General features: G+C 31.4%; 8 protein-coding genes across 8 annotated transcripts; 3 read left to right on the top strand and 5 right to left on the bottom strand.

Annotated features, from left to right (window-relative positions):
• Window positions 1-22: 22 nt before the first annotated feature.
• Window positions 23-955, top strand: FG379_002851 (uncharacterized protein; the record flags this gene model as incomplete). The annotated part of the gene is made up of 1 exon (XM_067328541.1): window positions 23-955. One exon carries the CDS (start codon window positions 23-25, stop codon window positions 953-955), a length of 933 nt encoding a protein of 310 aa, XP_067182039.1.
• Window positions 956-1,018: 63 nt separating this feature from the next.
• Window positions 1,019-2,158, bottom strand: FG379_002852 (uncharacterized protein; the record flags this gene model as incomplete). Its single annotated transcript, XM_067328542.1, has 1 exon — window positions 1,019-2,158. The coding sequence occupies one exon, from the start codon at window positions 2,156-2,158 to the stop codon at window positions 1,019-1,021; it is 1,140 nt and encodes a 379-aa protein (XP_067182040.1).
• Window positions 2,159-2,356: 198 nt separating this feature from the next.
• FG379_002853 (DNA repair RAD54-like) lies at window positions 2,357-5,035 on the bottom strand (the record flags this gene model as incomplete). The annotated part of the gene is made up of 1 exon (XM_067328543.1): window positions 2,357-5,035. One exon carries the CDS (start codon window positions 5,033-5,035, stop codon window positions 2,357-2,359), a length of 2,679 nt encoding a protein of 892 aa, XP_067182041.1.
• A 1,046-nt stretch (window positions 5,036-6,081) lies between these two features.
• Window positions 6,082-7,344, top strand: FG379_002854 (uncharacterized protein; the record flags this gene model as incomplete). Its single annotated transcript, XM_067328544.1, has 1 exon — window positions 6,082-7,344. The coding sequence occupies one exon, from the start codon at window positions 6,082-6,084 to the stop codon at window positions 7,342-7,344; it is 1,263 nt and encodes a 420-aa protein (XP_067182042.1).
• Window positions 7,345-7,698: 354 nt separating this feature from the next.
• FG379_002856 (uncharacterized protein) lies at window positions 7,699-9,399 on the bottom strand (the record flags this gene model as incomplete). Its single annotated transcript, XM_067328546.1, has 1 exon — window positions 7,699-9,399. The coding sequence occupies one exon, from the start codon at window positions 9,397-9,399 to the stop codon at window positions 7,699-7,701; it is 1,701 nt and encodes a 566-aa protein (XP_067182044.1).
• A 917-nt stretch (window positions 9,400-10,316) lies between these two features.
• FG379_002857 (S T kinase) lies at window positions 10,317-13,115 on the top strand (the record flags this gene model as incomplete). Its single annotated transcript, XM_067328547.1, has 1 exon — window positions 10,317-13,115. One exon carries the CDS (start codon window positions 10,317-10,319, stop codon window positions 13,113-13,115), a length of 2,799 nt encoding a protein of 932 aa, XP_067182045.1.
• Window positions 13,116-13,415: 300 nt separating this feature from the next.
• Window positions 13,416-16,748, bottom strand: FG379_002858 (uncharacterized protein; the record flags this gene model as incomplete). Its single annotated transcript, XM_067328548.1, has 1 exon — window positions 13,416-16,748. One exon carries the CDS (start codon window positions 16,746-16,748, stop codon window positions 13,416-13,418), a length of 3,333 nt encoding a protein of 1,110 aa, XP_067182046.1.
• Window positions 16,749-17,301: 553 nt separating this feature from the next.
• FG379_002859 (uncharacterized protein) lies at window positions 17,302-18,720 on the bottom strand (the record flags this gene model as incomplete). Its single annotated transcript, XM_067328549.1, has 1 exon — window positions 17,302-18,720. The coding sequence occupies one exon, from the start codon at window positions 18,718-18,720 to the stop codon at window positions 17,302-17,304; it is 1,419 nt and encodes a 472-aa protein (XP_067182047.1).
• Window positions 18,721-18,911: the final 191 nt, after the last annotated feature.

Consider the following 18,911-nt stretch of genomic DNA (forward strand, 5'->3'; position numbering starts at 1 on the left):
GATGAAAGGCAAACGTAATGGAATGAAAAATTTTTTTAATTTGTTGATTCTATTAGTGTTAATACTCAACATCATATTAATTCATGATTTTGTAAGATGTACAGAAGAAAAAACGGAAAGTGATACTTTTTTGGAAGACATTAAAGTGTTGTTACAAAGTATATGTGAGAAAATCAGTAAAAGCAATTGGGAAAAGCATAAGAGCTTAAAAGAATGTTATAGTTCTTCTATATACATAAACGAATATCTTTGGTTAATATCTTCATTTATTGTTGCTCAAGAATTGAATAAGGAATTTAATTCAATTATGGTACTACCTAACCATGCAAATATAAATGAATGTACAAAATTAAATGAAAAACAATGTATAACAAAGGTGAATATAAAAAAAGAGAATAACAAAATATCAATTGATTATAACAACATAAACGAAATAATTTCACCTATTATAAATGAATGTAAAGTTACCAATCCACACATTCGTTCTAGTTTGAATATATTATGGTTAGAATCAAATAGTAAATTATCAGAGATAAGTAAGTACCAAAGCCTATTGGTAGGTAAAGGGTATACAGAATTAATGGAATTTGAGGATTTATTTGACGATTTGTCAACATTAATTTGTTCTGATATAAAAAAATATATTTACTCTGATAAGTATAGATCTGAAATCAGGAATACTATTCTGAATATAATTAACAATGGCCAAAATAATGATCACATTCAAGATCCTATATATGTTAGAATTCCAATGAAATACGACTTTGGAACGGAAATTGATGAGAGTTTGTGTCGTGAAATTAAAGATAAAATACCTATATTAGATAAATATAGTAGAGTGGAACTATTTATTGAAAAAAATGATAAATATGTCATCCTTAATAATATTGACAATATTAAAATAGAATGTGAACCAAATGAAAATAAAAGAGTAGTTACATGGAGAATCTATTGAATTATCCCGTTAGTGGAAATAATAATTAAATATAGGTATGTATTAATCAAATTTTTAACACTATTATGTATCTAACAACTGAGACATTTTTTTGGTTAATAGACCTTTTTTTGAAGCATGTTTTAATAATGTGAGAACAAATGGAAGGAAGTCATGTCTTCTCCTCACATTTTCTCTTTTCCATTCACTACGAATACACTTTTCAGCATCTAAAATGGACAAGTTGCCGTTGATTTCTTGATTTATACTACTTATTTTGTTCTTTATTTTTTCTACATTGTCTGGTATCTCTGTAATAAGCGATTCTATTTCACCATCACCACAAAGTGAGTCTTCATCATCGCAATCATCATTGTCATACCCCATTTCAGGAATATATTCATCACTTAAGCTCATTAGTTTTGCAATGTATATTTGTTTAGTTCTATTCAATTCCTTTATTTTTTTATTTAAATTATATATTTTATCAGGAACAACTGCCATTAAACTAAATCTAATCTCACCTTTATTATCATCACTTTTATAAAGTCCCATCCTTCTTTTAACTTCATTTATTGCAATATCTACCCATATCTTTGGGTTTGCGTATAGTTTATCAATTCCACTGTTATTATTGTCATCAATAACAGTTGGTTTTCCAAGTTTGACCACACCAGATGCAAGGCCATCTAATTCATAAACATTATCGCCAAATGGAATATAACAAACGTAATGAAATGCATCACCTTTTGTACTTTTTATTTCCGGATCGGATATCTCTAAAGATGATATGGGATAAAACGAGTTGTGAGCTGTTCTTAATACTTCGCTATTTCCTATTACAAGTCCTTTTGAAGTAGCATCAAATTCCGCTGAAAACTTTTTTAATTCAGATAGATGAGGGCCTATATTTATATCTTCTCGGTTTAATAATATAGAAAGTATTGCTTGTGTTGCACAAGCATTATTTATTACTTGACGCGCATAAAACATTCCAAATGGTGCTTCCATTGGGATATTTATATATGTATCTTTCGTTCTCTCCACAAACTTAAAAAGAAATATTATCCCATATATATTACCAAATTCGCTTATTATATTAATTATCCCATCATCACTATAGTCATATATCTCTGTAAATTGTGCACCCTTAACTCCGTACTTCTCAATTAATTCTGTAAAAACTCCGGGATCACTTTCTATTGTACACCAATCGTTTGACATTATCTCTCAATAAAAATTTAAAGCACCAATATCATATATCCCACTGTTATAATTAAAAAATATTATTATTTTCTTTCCCTGTTCACAGTTTTTCACCTTGGAACACCCTTTTTATCATTATCTAGTTTACCTGGCGGAAAAATAAAACAAATGCAAACTATTTTATTAAAGTGAATGGCGCCAAAGAGTAGCAATAAATTAATCGCACATTTCACTGTTTGATGAATCGCAATCAACTTCCATTTTGTCATATTCTTCTGAATTAAATTCACTTTCATCTTCTTCAGCACACTCTTCTGAGTCACTTTGGTCGTTCATTTTGCATTGATTATCATTTGCTTTTCTTTTTTTTGTTTCAGTATCCGAAGGTACCTCTTCGCCAAATATATTTATAACAGTGTTATTTGAGTCGCACTTGCGACCCATAACATTATCAGTATTGCAAATGTTTTCTTTTCCCTCTTTTTCGTTTTCTCCATCCTGGCTTTGAAGCTCAATTCTACAGGCCATTACAAATGACACTGGTGAAAAATTGTGAGGTAATTCAAATGGATTGGACTTTGTTTTATGTAATTCACGGTTTTCTGTCTCATAGTTGTTACCTAAACACTCACTTAATGTGTTTGAAAGTATTTCATCGGGAATTCCATCAAATGAATAATAATGACCCCAAGTATTTAATTCGTCTTCTAGTCCTGTCGTTTGCGGAACCATGTCCAAAATATTACCTTGATCATCATAACAACGATTGCATTGAATCATATCATGTGTATCTGAAATGGTATTTTCCTTTAATGTAAATAAATCTCTAACCAAATCAGCAGATATAGAATCTTTTAGTTCGTTGTTTCCTGTAGAAGTGACAAGCATCGCACTAAGACCATCTTTGCATAATTGTCTTTGATATATTTTTTCTTCGATTGTGCCTGTTGAAAATAATCTATAAATATAACAATTTTTTTTTTGACCATCTCTCCAAACTCTAGCCAATGCTTGTTTATCATTAGCAGGATTCCAATCAGGATCGAACATGACAAGTCTATTTGCTCCAATAAGATTAATTCCACATCCACCTGCCTTAGAAGATAACAAAAAGGCAAAACTATTTGAATTTGGATCATTAAATGTCTTAACTAAATTGTGTCTTCTAGTTATACTTGTTGAACCATCTAAACGAACACAAGGCACTTGAAGATCCCTACATAGTGATTCGAATAAATCCAAGGTTTGAGTATAATTGCTAACCAAAACAACTCTATCCTTAGTACTGCTTTTTATGTGGAATAAAAGTCTTGATAAAAGGTAAAATTTACCACTTAGATTTGGTTTTGAATTGAATCCAGATCTTGAATTTCTTAAATTTGTCGAGAGTGTAGCATTTTTCCTGTTGTCACAATATTCACGAGTATATTCATTAGTTGAGTTGCAATTTTTTCCATGCATCATCTCAAAATATTTTTCGCATCCTTCAAATCCTTTGCCAAAACCACCATTGTTCTTAGGCCTAATTAACAAAGGATGATTGCATAATTTCATTAATGATTGTATCGAAGATAATACTTGTCCAGTTATTCCAGATGAATTATTATTGTTGCTCAAATTATTTTCAGAATCAAGAATTTTTTTACATGTTGATGATCTTAAAAACTTCTTATATAAATAACTTTGTATTGGTGTCAAATTACAGAAAATATTTAAAATTATTTTAGGTGGTAATACTTTTGCCAACAATGTATTGGCACGTCTAAGAATAAAGTGGTTAGTTATATTTGACAATTCCATTAATCTTTTCGCCGCTAATTCCTGTTGGCATTCTGTTGCATCTGGCTCTCTTCCCTCCAATATTGGATTCGCATATAACTTTTTAAATTGAGTTACATCACCTAGTACTTGAGGATTAGCAAGTGAAACTAATGAGTAAAACTCAACCAAGTCATTTTGTATTGGTGTACCACTTAGTAATAATCTTTTCTTCGCTGGAAGATTGTTTATTGATATTGCAGTTTTTGTTCTATCATTTTTCAATCTATGTGCCTCATCACAAATAACCAAGTCAATTGGCACATTATCTAATTGTTCAACATGCATTCTAAATGTTTCATATGAAGCTATTAGTATTCTTGAATTCATATCATACTTAAATCCGGCAAAAGAGGATATTACCTTCTCTCTATCCCTTTCAGCTACTGCTGTGCACTTGCATTTTCCTTGTAACCATTTATCTATTTCAGATGCCCAATTTTTTACTAATGATGCCGGGCACACAACTACAGCCTTTCTTACTGAAGGCTTGCCATCGAATCCCTGATTTAATAATGTCCATAGTATTGTTATAGACTGAAGCGTTTTCCCAAGTCCCATATCGTCTGCTAATATGCAACCATTACCATTAAAGTCTCTTAACCCCATTAAGCATTCAAAAATAAACATTACACCCTGTCTTTGATGTTCTCTTAACCACTTCGTTAGCATTGGATCCACCTCTATTTTTCTGTTAACGTTTCCATTCTCATCTTGAGAACTCCAAAGAACCAATGGATTAATATTAATCTTCTCGCACAAATTATCGTTCTTAATTATATTCTCTTCAAGTTTGTGTGTCAACTTAAAGCTAGTTTGCTTTAATGTATTGCAAAAAGTTGAATCTCTCGGAATTCTGCAACCGAGTGTCATCTTCCTACTTTCTTCACTCACACCTGGAACATGGCCCAGCATTGGTGACACAAATGATTTAAAATGTAATGGCTTGCCGGAATCTACAGACAGCATTGACATTATTGGTGTTCTAATTAACACTATTCCCGTACTCTTCCCAGATGATTCATGTTCTAAATTTTCACTAGTCAACCCTTTTTTGCTGTCATAAACCTTCATCATCTTTTTACAAAATATTAACACTGTAAAAACTCTGTCGTTGCATTAATTTTGATTATTTTTTCCCTCAATTTAGTTATATTAAATACTTCAATTTCTACTTTACATTTACCTTGAACATATATCTTTGTATTACTGCGTTCTCTTTGACTTCACCTAATTTAAACTCTGATGATGGTTAATACTTTTTTTAATTTTATACTTTTTACATGTCCGCCAATGATATGGGGAGAAAAAGTATAGGGTGCAGATGGTAAAGCACGATAATACTGGACAGTACAGATAAAATAAAAACAAAGCTATAAAACAATCTTGTTTACATTAACCTACTTTCTTCTGAATACAAATGTTAAACCTATTTAATTTTTTTTCTACACATGCACTTTCTTTCCACAAGAAACACATTTATTTTAACAACGGTACGCAAATTTACAATTGCATGCAAAAACACGTTATAATTAAAAGTTAAAAAAATAAAAAATGAAAGTTACACTAGTGGTGGCATGGATAGCTGGCTAAACTAAGATAGCATCTATATGTTACATACTTCAATATAAACGCATGTGCGCATGTATATGTTACATTGGTAAATCTATACAACATTGATAATGCACAACTAGCTTTGATATTGCGATAATATGTATGCCTTCCATTTCTACCTTAAATAAATTGATTTTTCGGCTGCGGCATAAATGGAATTCAGGTAATAAATAAATGTATCTGGCGCCACGGTGCCAGATATATTGGGTATCTTGAAATATTATTAACAGATTAAATGTAAATCAAACGATAAATATAAGGCTCACAAATAAGCGCACAATAGAATTTAAACCGTTGGCGAGTGGTTGGTATTCATATTGACCATCTCACATTCTAGCTATTTCTTCTTTTTACTCTTGTTGATTTATAGTTAGAAATTTATGCAGAAAGAGTTAATCACAGATTAAAGGTCATTGGCGCCTTTAAGTGGTATTTCAGGCAAATAGATGAAAAAGCGAGGTAATAAATAGATATATATTCAAATTGATGTATAAATAGAAAAAATTGAGATGAAAATTGAAGCCAATTCAATAAAAACAGGCAGTGTTACAGACAGAAATGATGAATATATAAGTGAGTTTGAATTAAGTAAGGTACGAAAGGCGCAAAATAGTGCAAAAGATACCGGTTACTCAAAGATAAACAGATGCTATTCCAGAAGGAAGGCATTAGGAAGAGCAAATAACTTCAGCCATGGAATCAATTGTTTGAAAAAGGTTCGTGATTTGTCTTCCTCTAGCTCCGCTTCTTTTTCACCTTTTCTTTCCTCTTCTATAACATTGCCATCAATAAAAAATAAAAAATGTAATAACAAAAGATTATTATTACTGTCATCTTCGTCACAACTATCTTCTCCAAATTCAGAATCTAATTCGAACTCAAATTCACTCACTTCACCAACTTTAATTTCGAGCTCCGAGGATATAAAGTTAGAGTTTGGAAAGTACGTGAAAAAAACAGTAAATATAGGTAATGCTGACACTCAAATAGACAAAAAAAACGATTCTGGTCTCAAGAATGAAGAAATAAATGACAATAATAATTTATCAGTTGTTTCCTCACTCGAGAGTATTGAATGGTCCCCGGAAGAGAGAGTTATAATCACAGATACAAACGTTCCAATATCAAAAAGTTGTTTCTGCTCTAATTGGAAACGAACAATAAATTATCAAGAAAGTCCGAGAACACCTCAGTTTAGATATAGAGATAACTACTCACAATTTGATTTACCTTTTATTGGAGTTTCCAGCGACTCGGAGACAAGTAGCATAGGAAGCGGTGGCTATTCGTATAAATACAATTCCATTGACTCTTTTTCGAACTTGTGTGATAATAATAATGCTGAACTTATTATTGGTATTACTCCACATTTATATCAATCTTCATCATTCTCTTCAGCTTTTTCCCTTTCATCTTCAAGAGAATACAATAACGCAAACAACCATTATTATACCGAAACATTCAGAGATATAACGCATAACAACGGGGCTAAGATCGATAATGGTGTTTCCGAGTTAAATATAGCCGGAGATTCGCCATTTATACCTATTCAAAGCAATATGATATGGAGAAAAACACTAGACTTACTTCTTTCTCAATGGACCGAGTATTTCTCAAGAAGACATCCGTTTGATTCGAATGACGTAGAAAATGCCATCCAGTTTTTTATAGGCCTAGATAATTCAACTTTGAATTCAATTACAAGTTCTCTAATTTATGTGAGTCACTGTGCCAGATATTCACAGATAAGAAAATTAAATGGCAATTTGTAATTTGCTTTGAATACACAGATCTTGGATTTTAAGTAAATGAGAACTTGAATATTTTTCTCTGTAAATGTTATATTAGATGAAATTGACAGGAGATAAAGAAGATAAATTCGGAGATATTAATTAAATTATTTACTTTGTTCGTATTTAGAGTAAATACTGTAGCAAACATAATATAAAACTATAACTAATTAATTTGTTATTGTGCCAATTATTATTTTTTTGTTGATTTTTTGGTGTCACCTTATTATATGTTTTGTCAACCAATTTTTTTACCTAAAAAGAATATTTTATCTTTCAATCAAAATTATAAATTAACCTTGCTGTTTTCAATTAATATTACTGTATGTATATATTTTATCGTTCAATAACTGCATTTTTTGGAATATTAATTTTATTGTCATAGAAGGATTGGACATATTTTTGTCCAGGTGCAATTTTGACTTGAATATTTTTGTTCTTAGGAGAGATATGTGATAATGGAGGTAGTGCATTACTTATTACCGATTTAACATGTCTACAATTCTTCTCCTGGACAAGTATTGCCTGATTGTATTCCTTAATGCTGTTTTTGTTAGATGCGTTCTTTCTGTTGTTTTCGTTATCATTTTGTATTATGGATTTGTATTGCCAGTTATCGTATTCTTTTTTAATGCTATTTATAAGACGTTCACCTGCACTTTTCCCGAAAAATGCCTTTGAACGTTTAATTACCTCATTTGTTAAAAATCTAGCCTCAATACTACTCCCTAATAGGGGCGGAAATACCGTTGATTCTTTTTCTTTCGCGTCTTCCCGTTTAAAGTTATTATTGTATTCATTTATACTTGAAAGTCTGTTCCTAACTCTGTTTGCAAGAATTGAAGTAGCAAGTGGTTTTAAAAACGAATTTAAAAGAGGAATATGTTGTGATAAGGAATTTAGTGTATAGTTCCACTCAAATATGTCGTGGTCAAACATAAAGTTTTTGGATGATAGTTGCGAGAACATGTTTGGATTATCAAATACAAAGGACATATGAAGATAATACTGTAAATACTCTGAGTTGCATCTCCACGCAGAACCTCCTATTGCTTTTAATATATAGTACATTGAATTAAGTAATTTAGAATTAATATCCAAAAGATGCATTCCAACGAGCTTGTTCCTTCTTATTCTATTTACTAATCTTCTAGCATCACCTGGATCTTTCGGATTTAACTCTTCTCCTGTTTCAAGCACATTGGGATACTCATCAAACAATAATTTCATTGTTGCCATGTAAAACAATGGATTTTTTAACTTGTTAAATATCAAACCCCCTTCCCTTTCCTTCTTAAATCTTTTATACGTAATTGGATAATTTACAATCAAGTATAAAATTATTTTTGCCAAATTTGATACATTGCTGGACACACGCTCTAATCTATGCAACCATTCGTCATCTTGTACCCTCCTTCTTAATAAGTCAATTATACACTTTTCCGAAATCAACTCCTCTGGTGTAGAATTGTATGGAAACTGAAACACATAAGACTTTGTTACTGGTTCCTTGTAACCTATTAATTCCAAATACTCTCTAGGGGGTATTAGTTGCTCCTCCTCATAGCTATTCTGTCCCTCTCTCTTCTCTTCTTTATTTTTGTCTCTTTTGAGAGTTTTGTTATTGTATTTCTCGTTCAATCCTTTATGCTCAAGTGGCAGCAATGTAAAACCTTTTTTCTCAGTATTTATTACCCTAAAACTTAAATTTATGTTCCCTTCCCTTTTCTCACTTAAATGAGTATAAATATCACATTCTAATTCATGAAGTTTATCAAGAGCTGTCCCTGAACACAGTATTGATTCTAGTAAATTCTCAAACAAATATACACCAAATGTCAATATACTCCTATTTTCAAAGTCTACTTGGTTAAAATCACAAAAGTTTCCCAGTGATAACTGAAACTCTCTGAATCGGCACCTTGCAAGTAGTTGATGATGTTCTGGCAAAACCGATATTTTTGGGTTGTAAGGTATATGTGATTCGTTCCTGACACCTATCTTATTATTCCTTTTAACTGCATTTTCTGTACGCATTTTCCTTCCTGTTTACTGCATTTATTTGTTCTGTACTCTTTATTCTTTCTTTTTACAAAGAATAAACTGTGCAAATTTCTTACTTAGAGGTATTTACCCAACATAAATTGCATGCACTTTTTTCTCTCTTTAAATTTATTTAATAAAATGCATTAGGCGGGCTTTATCGGTACCATAAATATTGTGTGTATATTTAATATAAATAAATTAAAGAAAATGTGTGATCTGTGTGTGACACCAGCCAAAAAAAGAGATGTTAATAGTGTATAAGTATTAAGCAGTTAATTTACAAATAAACATGAAATATTACATAAAGTGCAAGGTAAAAAAGAACAATAATATTAATATTATTATCTATAGAACCAGTACAAAAGATAATATATAGTATTAAAAGGGGTTTTCTAAGAGTGCCGGATAGAGAGAAAAAGCAGATTGGGGGGGTATAATAAAGGATTGAAATAAATAAATTGTACAGATAGATTAATTGAGGCAATTAAGTAGTAATACAATAAAAATACAAGGATACTTTACAACTTGGTACATTGAATCGCTGATTTTTGTCATCAGACTAGTTGGTGACAAAGCCAGAATATAAACGCAATAAAAGGGGCATTGCCGAGTATATTTAGAGATTTTACAAAGCAAAACTGCATTTGGCAAAATAAACTAAAATTACAATATTACTAAAATACACTTCGTCTTCTGGTGACAGAAGGGTGGTTTTGTGTCTGATCTGAAAACTTGCTTCTTTTTGGCATACTATTTCAGAGTAGATACAAAAAAGAGATGGAGTATTGGTCTTTTCAGTAAATTTTGAGGGAATAATAAACAGTAAACACAAAAATTAAATAATAAAAAATTGTGCATGTTACGTACAGATATAAACTCATGTTTTTTTCGAATACAATAAAAAACAAATGAGTACAGAAAGATCAACAATATCATATATATCTAAAAGAAAAGTGGAGGGTAAGGAGCTTAATTCAACATGTACAGGGACTGGAAAAAGGAGTATGAGCATAGATAACATAGAGAGTAATGAAATCTTGAAAAGCAGAGACTTTAATAACGCTATTTTGAGAAAAATATCTGGTATAAGACAAAGCGCAGGAACGAGCAATACATTCGGAAGATCAGAAAAGTTATTGTCAACGAGTGTATCAAATGGAGTTTCTGGAAGTGGTGGAAGGACAAAGGCTAACGGAGTTTCTGAAGTTGGAATGAACAAAACATCTTCCTCTACGAGAAGTTATTCACACACGAACTTAAAGACTGTGGAGTCTTTAAAAAGTAAAAATAAGACATTAACTGGAAAAGAAAAGGAGTCAACAACAAAACCTGCGCTTTCTACGTCAAAGCTATCGTTGAATTCTCTTTGTTCTGATAGAACAGAAGGAAGAATATGCAAAAAATTGAGTGAAAAAGAAGAAAGAAGGTATAATTACTGCCAGCTTTGTAAAGGAAGCGAGTCTATAAAGGAAGAACGGATTCCAGATGGTAACGTTAGTTCTGCATCAAAAGAGAGGACGACCAGTTGTTCAAGTAATAGCAATACAGTCACTAGTTGCAATTACAACACCGAGTCAAAGGTTAAAATTGAAGAAAGTGAGAGATCTAACTCTGTTGAATTTCACAGAAAGATATTTTCCACCAGAAAAAACGTATCTTTGGACGATTTTCATACTGTTGCAATAATAGGTCAGGGCGGATATTCAATAGTAAGGCTGGTATTTGATCTATATACAGGATACGAATACGCACTTAAACAAGCAAAAAAAAGTCAAATAATAACGAGAATGATATCCTCATCACTGAGTGAAACAGAGAACTTGTCTGAAATCGGCATAAACTACAGTAAAACTGGAACTTTTATTGGCAAAGGAGCAGGAGTTGTTGGAAACATCAGCAATATGAGCTCTGGTTTAACAAATAGTGAAAATAAAGGTTTTTCTGGTTCTCAGTGTTTAACTGGCAAAAATGAGAGTTCACTTAACACAGGAATGATGCTCAACACAGAGATATCTCTTATGTATAGCTCAGACAGTCCGTGGATAAACAAATTGTACTATTACTGGGAAGACTCCCACTTTTATTATATGTTGATGGAGTATATGCCTGGTGGTGATTTAATGAGGCACTTAATGGAACTCCACATATTTGAGGAGAAAATAGCAAAGTTTTACATAGCTGAGCTTTTGTTGGCCCTTGAATACCTAAATAATACAAGGGAATACATACACAGAGACATTAAACCTGACAACATTTTGTTAGATTCAAATGGACATATAAAATTGATAGACTTTGGGCTTTCTAAACAAATTAGGAGCAATGAAAAACAACTACCATTTGTTTCAAATGTTGTTCAAAACATCAATATCAAAACAACTGAAAATATTAATTACTTAAGTAACCATAATAAAAACGATGGCATTAATGGTGCAGAAATACATAACATACTTATACATGACCCAAATTTTCACGCTGGAACTCCAGATTATATGGCACCTGAAATTCACAGAGGAGAGGCATATACTCTATCTGTTGACCTTTGGAGTGTTGGAATAATTCTCTATGAAATGTTGTTCGGGGGTCCTCCTCTTTCAGATCCAGGACAAAATTCGTTAATTACGAGAAACAAAGTCATGAATTGGGAGAAGCACTTTTATCTTCCTTCGGAACATCATAAATATTCACATGAAGCTATTGATCTAATTTGCTGCCTTATTTCAGAGCCTAATCAAAGAATGAAAACCGTAAAGGATGTCATGAAACATCCTTTTTTCAAAGACATAAATTTTAAAAATTTAAGACAGCAAAAACCACCAATTGTTCCAACAGTTAAACACAAACTGGACCACTCTAATTTTGATAAATTCTCGATACAAGTTTTAATTAACTTTTACAACTCCGTAAATGCTGTCCCTAATATCCCAATTCCGTGTATTGCTGATGATATTCATTTTTCTCTCTCACAAATAAATAAAGCCTGTGTAGTGAATAAAAACAACGCTCTTGAAGCTAATGGTGCAGATATTGGAATCATTGGAAACAACTATATCAAAAACCCTGGCATCTGCAACTCCACTAATGGAAGTAACAATGATACCCATAATGATTGTTCTGGTGGAAAGCCATTCAATTCGCACAATATTCTAGATGTCTCTCCAAAACTTAATTGTTCAAACAAATTATTTAATTCTATTTGTACTCCAAAGAGATCCTATCTACCATCTTTATTTTCGCCATCCTCGAACTCGACCTCCGCCTCCTCCTGGAAATACCATATCAACAACTACAATTCGCCTTTGTTACACACACACAGAAATCCCTCACCTATTCCAACTTATGTAAACAGTAATAATCATGGAAATGGTAATATTATCATCAACCCTCCAACTCCCAATAAATCCCTCTCAAACTTCAACACAAAGGGACTCAATAATAATCACAACAACATTAATGGTTCTAACAGCTATTTACCTGAATCACTATGTAATGGACTCAAATCTCCAAATATTTTCGTTTCCAACACAAAAAGTAACTCCAAATCTAACGAAAACACCGTGTATAAAGCAAATTGTTATAGTAATATTTCTAGAAGCAACATTAACTCCGAAAACGTCTCTGCTAAACAAAAACTATCTATATTGGCTAATTCAACAATATCTAGAAATAATCAAAATATCATAAAACTGCTAAAAAAGGGTGTAGTATAACTATTTAATTTCTCAAGTTTATTTTATAACTGTTTTTTGTATTCAATACCTATTTTATAAACTCACTGTTGTGCGACTCCATGTATGTGATTACACATCCCAAATTTATTGTTTATTCTTCTCTTTGCACCACAAATATCATCTCTCCCCAGTTTGATTCTTACTCCGGTTCAGTACCACTTTTATTTGTTCACTGCTGTATAGAAACTGCTCCAACTAAGCCATAATAATGGCATAAACTAAATTGGTATCTTTTTTATGAGTTAAAAGTCAAATTTAAAGTTCTAAACTTATTCTATTTCAGCATAGTGAGAAAAATGATTCCAACTTTTGACCATTAGTCACACCTATACAATTTTGAGAGGGGCCTATGTTTTTGAGAAACAAATACAGTTTATCTACAATCAAATCAATATCCTTAATTTCATCCTCCATTTTGAACGCCTTCGTAAGTCCTATTATCTGTTTTGGATTCATCATCTTTAACACCGTATCTTTAAGTGAACCGAAGCCTCTTCTTATTCTACCGACGTAAAATTCACCAATCAACTTCTCAACTGCATTCCTTCTCAGCGCTTCACTCACTTTTAATATGGAGTTATCTTGTATGTAAAATTCTTCGTCTCTTCCCGGCTTCTTGTATACATCTATACCCAACAGTACCTTTCTCAATATATCTAATTCAGCATCGTACCTAAAATGATTAAATGCTGTTAATAGTAACGTATTTAATGTTGATAAAACAATTGACAATTTATATGTACTTTTTTTTATATCCTTAATGAAGTTTTTTACCCTTGTTCCCAGTGCTTTATGGGTTGAATGCTTCATTCTATAAAATCTTTGATACCCTTCCTTCCTTGTTTTAGGCAACAAATTCACTGCAAATTCATTTAGAGCTATTATTATTAATGTCTGCCTTACTGCTTTTTTTAGTGAGTCCGATAACATATCGTATCCTGTCACTCTTATATCAGTATTTCTTATTTGAAACAATAAATCAACGAATAACTGCAATAAGTCGCCCATTTTACTTCCTCTAATCCTACACCTGCATAGAGAAAACGAAGAAGAATCACGTCCCACAACTACAAAATGCGAATCACCACTTCTTATATATGGCTTTTTTTTGTTTTGTGATACATTTACCCTAAACTGATCGCTAAATACGTTATTTTCTTCTTTTCTATAATTCTCAAAGTTGTCTAGAGTTCCCTCATTTTTGTTCTTTTCGTCAGCCTTATTACCTAATTCATCGCTTCTAATATCACTTTCTCCATATGATTCCCCATCCTCCAGTTCTGCCTCCAACTCACCCCTATGCATATTAGAATCGGAATCTATCAAAGCATTCAACTCTTTTATGTTTTCAGGGCTTATTGGAAAGTCTTCTTTTAATATCTGTGTATATGAACCGTAATATTCACTTATTATTTTTGATGTATGCTTCGAATATTTCTTCTTATAACTATTTGTTATTGTTTTTGAATTCAAAAATACAAAATCTCCGCTTTTTAGTACTTTAATATCATTTGATTCCATCATTAAAACATTATATTGTATCTCCTGCAACTCCGGTCTCAAATCTAATCTCACATTATCCAAAGAAGCTGTATACGAATAAAAAGCTTTTCTGAGCAACGCTCTTGATCCACTCAACTTTCTTCTTCTTTTTGAATGGCTATACCAGTGATTTATTGAAAAAGATAACGAACTACCTACTTCTGACAAGAAGTGACCTCTTCTACTGCCTTTTATATCCCTTGCTATCTCGCGAAATTCATGTAATATTTGTGATTGAGATATTTTAGTTAATTTGTGATTTATTTGTTCCATTGCCTTTGTATTCGCTATTTTTCTTATTGCTGAATTAAACAAACTTGAATGATCATTAACCATGTCACATATTTTTATAGTTTCTCTTATATAATAGTTTATCTTGTCGCTATTACTTATTAAACATGATTTATCTGGATCTACATATAACATCGTCTTTGAACTATCATTGCTTTCTCTGAAAATTCCATTTGACTCTTCATAATCAATGCGATTATCGTCCTGCAAATGATTGTTACTTGGTAATATTGTTACTATACTCGAATCCACTAACATTGGTATTAACAGTCTATTTATTGATATTAGTCTTTTATTCGTATAACTTATATCATTAGATAATGCCTTTATTTTTGAACACATTCTTGATGCTAATTGTGTTCTTTTTAAAGATAAAATTGAACTTAAAGCCCTTATTTGAGTGCCTAATTCATTTAATTCATTATTTTCATTCAATATTATGTTGTTATTGATCAAGTCTAATGTTGATGGACAGTTATTTTGCAACAATCTCTGCAAATTTGTATCCGAACTATTATCTATAAAAAAGTTTCCTATCAAATCTAACAGAGTGGTTGATACTTCCTCATATATTTCATTCTCTGTCAGGTTCTCAGCAGACAATATTTTCTTGTCGCTGCTAAAAATGCATAAATTTGAATGAATATCCACTGCTTTTCTTGAATTTTCATATATTTTAGATAGTCTAGTTTTTATTTTGTCCTTATCGTCTGTAAATAACTTATACATCGATAATAACTCCGTTGGTATATCGCTACTATTATTTTCATCATTATCTGCATATCTATTATAAGAAGTACAGAATTGCTCTAATGAGTCCATATATATTTTTGTTTCCGTTAATATAACCAATTTTTCTATTTTTTTTGACTCATAATATCTATCTATTTCAACTGTTAACTCTTTTATACCAGAAATTAACTCTTCACATATTGTTTTTATCGGAGACTTGTTATTCCCAAACCAGCTTTTCACATTGTTCTTTTTTTCTATGTCCCAATCTTTATTTACTATATCTAATAGGGTTCTTAGTGGATTTAATATTTTTATATATGGAATTTCGGGACACAAATCCACAAAATAATCAAACACATTTTTCATATTTAATAAGTTATATAAAAACTTTTCACTATTAATTACTGGATATAACCTTATATTACCACCTTTGTCAGATCTTTTTCTGTTTAACAAATACTTTATCTTGTTTAATAATTCTTCCAAATAATTCACCCTCAATGATATTTCCATACCAACAAAATCTACCTCTTTGTTCTTTTGTATCTCGTTAATTATTTGATCCTTTAGTAATAATATAAATTCATTTATCTTTGATACACAACTATCGTCACTTTTTGTTTGAATTAAACAATATATTATTTGTGATATATATTCTCCGAATTGCTCTAAATCAATATTAACATCATCAAACTCAAAAACGTTGTCCGTTAACAAGATGTACATTTGATTCATTAAATATAGAAACACCAATGCACCTTCGTTCTTTTGTTCTATTTTTATTTTTTCATAAATCGACGTCCATATCAACGATAATGATTCAAACGGAGTCACTATTGGGAACTGAGATGAAATCTGTAACATATTATTACTGAAAATATATACGTCGTTCTTTAACCGTTTCTTTTCATTGTTATCTATTTCTCCCACCCCAATTAAAACATTATTTAGATCTGCATTGTCTAAGCTTTGTGAGCGAGAAAGATTTACCAATATTATTAACACCAGGATACACACTGTACTTAGTCCCCATTTTTTACTCATCTTACATATCCTAGCATTCATACAAATTACTTCACACCTCAATTCTCTTATTCTTTCCTGTTTTAATTCAATCTTTTTGGATGCATTGCACGTCTGGTGTCTACAATTTATTATTTTATGATGTATATATTTCTAACAATATGATCTGACTAATATTTTTTAGGAAAAAATGACGTTGGCTATTTATTAATTTATTTAGATATAGTTTTTCTCGCCCTGTAGTTTGTTAAAGCCCTGTAGATTTGGTTTCCCTTTGTCAAATATTAAAAAAATAAGTAATCTCTAATATTATCACCAAGACAGCAGCAACAATGAAGACCAAATGAATATTTATTCGAATTAACGGCCTTTTTTCACTAAGTTAAATTGTATTTGTATAAGCGATCATGTATTTGCAATGAGTGGGAAAAAACTTACAATTAATGGCTTTTATTTGACAAAATAAAAAGTTGGACAGAAAGTCGATGTCAGAAAATAAGAATTAATCATTCATTCATTGAAAAGAATGAATTAAACTAATATATAATAGTACTAGAGTACTTTTTAGGTCAACTTATGATTTATTTTCAAGAATTGAAGTAGTGTTTAGAATATCATCTAGATTAATAACAGGTCTGATTTTAGAGCCGATTATCGTGGAAAGCTTTTTTGCTGTATCTTTTGTAAAATTCATATTTGGCAAGCTTTTAATCCAAGGAAGCTTTTCACAATCAAATTTTGGTGGTATTTCTAAAGATAACCCCATAATGTATTCGACTGGTATAATAGAATGGATGTTGGGAAATGCTTCATCCTCTTTGTTCATAGGGTAGAACCTAAAAGGATAGAAATTTTCATTTATTTCCGGACATGTACCACCATATATTGTTTCTAATTGTTCAGGTGGGATTAAACCTGTCATTTCTTCAGAAAAAGGTTCATCGATAAATCTGACTTTTCTGGTTGTGGACCCTGGAATAGCAGCAAGAAGAGCGGAGCTCACAACATTTATCAATTTTGGACAATTTACTATAAACATTCTATAGAGTCGCATTTTATATCTTGTGTTTACTAATGAAAGTACCGATTTTAATACTTGAATTGGAAGATCTGTAATGCCCTTCCCATATAAATCAATAATAACATCCCAATTTTCAATCCTCCCAGCAACCTGAAGATATTTTAGAAAAAATTCCAAACAAAAACAAAGGAGCTTTTGAATCCTTTCTATATCGCCCTCGAAAACATCTAACTTTTCCAGCTTTACAATTAAAATAGGTCTATATTTACTATCTCTTCCGTGCCAATAAATTGCACCCAGATTGAGATCGTCAAATACATCTTTTTCGTGAATGGGAAGTTCATTCAATCTAAATGAATGATTATTTTTCATCGTATCCAGTGTAGTTTGAACATGAAATTGCGTAGAAGATAGAAATCTAAGTGCTTGAATCCATATTAAATGTGGAAATTTAACGCCATTATTTTTGGCATATCTTCTTAATTTCGCGAGATACAACTGTTCGTTATCAGAAAGAATGCTGTTTAGGTAGATATATCTTATTTCATTCTCAATTATATCCTCCTCCTTGGGTTCGTACAGTAGACAACTTATTGTCAATGTAAAAGGATTCAAAGGGGAAACTATTTCAACACCATCTAACTTATTGTTATTGGTTCTTAACCTTGCCTCGTTATTTCTAAGAGATGGACTTTTTAATGGTTGTGGTTGAAAACTCTTTTCTGGAATCTGTGGAAGACTATTTGCCTTTTTTACTCCTTTTTTTAGAATTTCTGAAGAAATGTCTGAGTCCTCCGTAAGGTCCATATCGGATTCTTCTATTGCAGAAGTGAAAGATATACTCTCAGACTCAGACTGGGGTTTTTCTACTACTGCAACCACTTTCAATGCATCTACTATTTCTGAAATTTTGGCCTCATCTCGAGTATTAAGCTTCGATATTTCTCCCAAATCAAAACTAGTGTTATGCATTTTAACGTCTCCAGAGATAAAATATTCGGGAAACTCTCAGTCTCTAAAGGCAAGTTTTATTTACTTGTTCCCTCTTTTCTATTTATTTTTCTTCTAGAGTAGGTGTGAGCACTCATAAGGCTTTTTCATAATAGATTTGGCGCCTCAATAAATGTCACAAATACTTGTTTTTTTAAATCCGATATTGTATC

This window comes from Cryptosporidium bovis (genome assembly GCF_009768925.1).
Source record: "Cryptosporidium bovis isolate 45015 chromosome Unknown contig_4, whole genome shotgun sequence".
Lineage (NCBI taxonomy): Eukaryota > Apicomplexa > Conoidasida > Eucoccidiorida > Cryptosporidiidae > Cryptosporidium > Cryptosporidium bovis.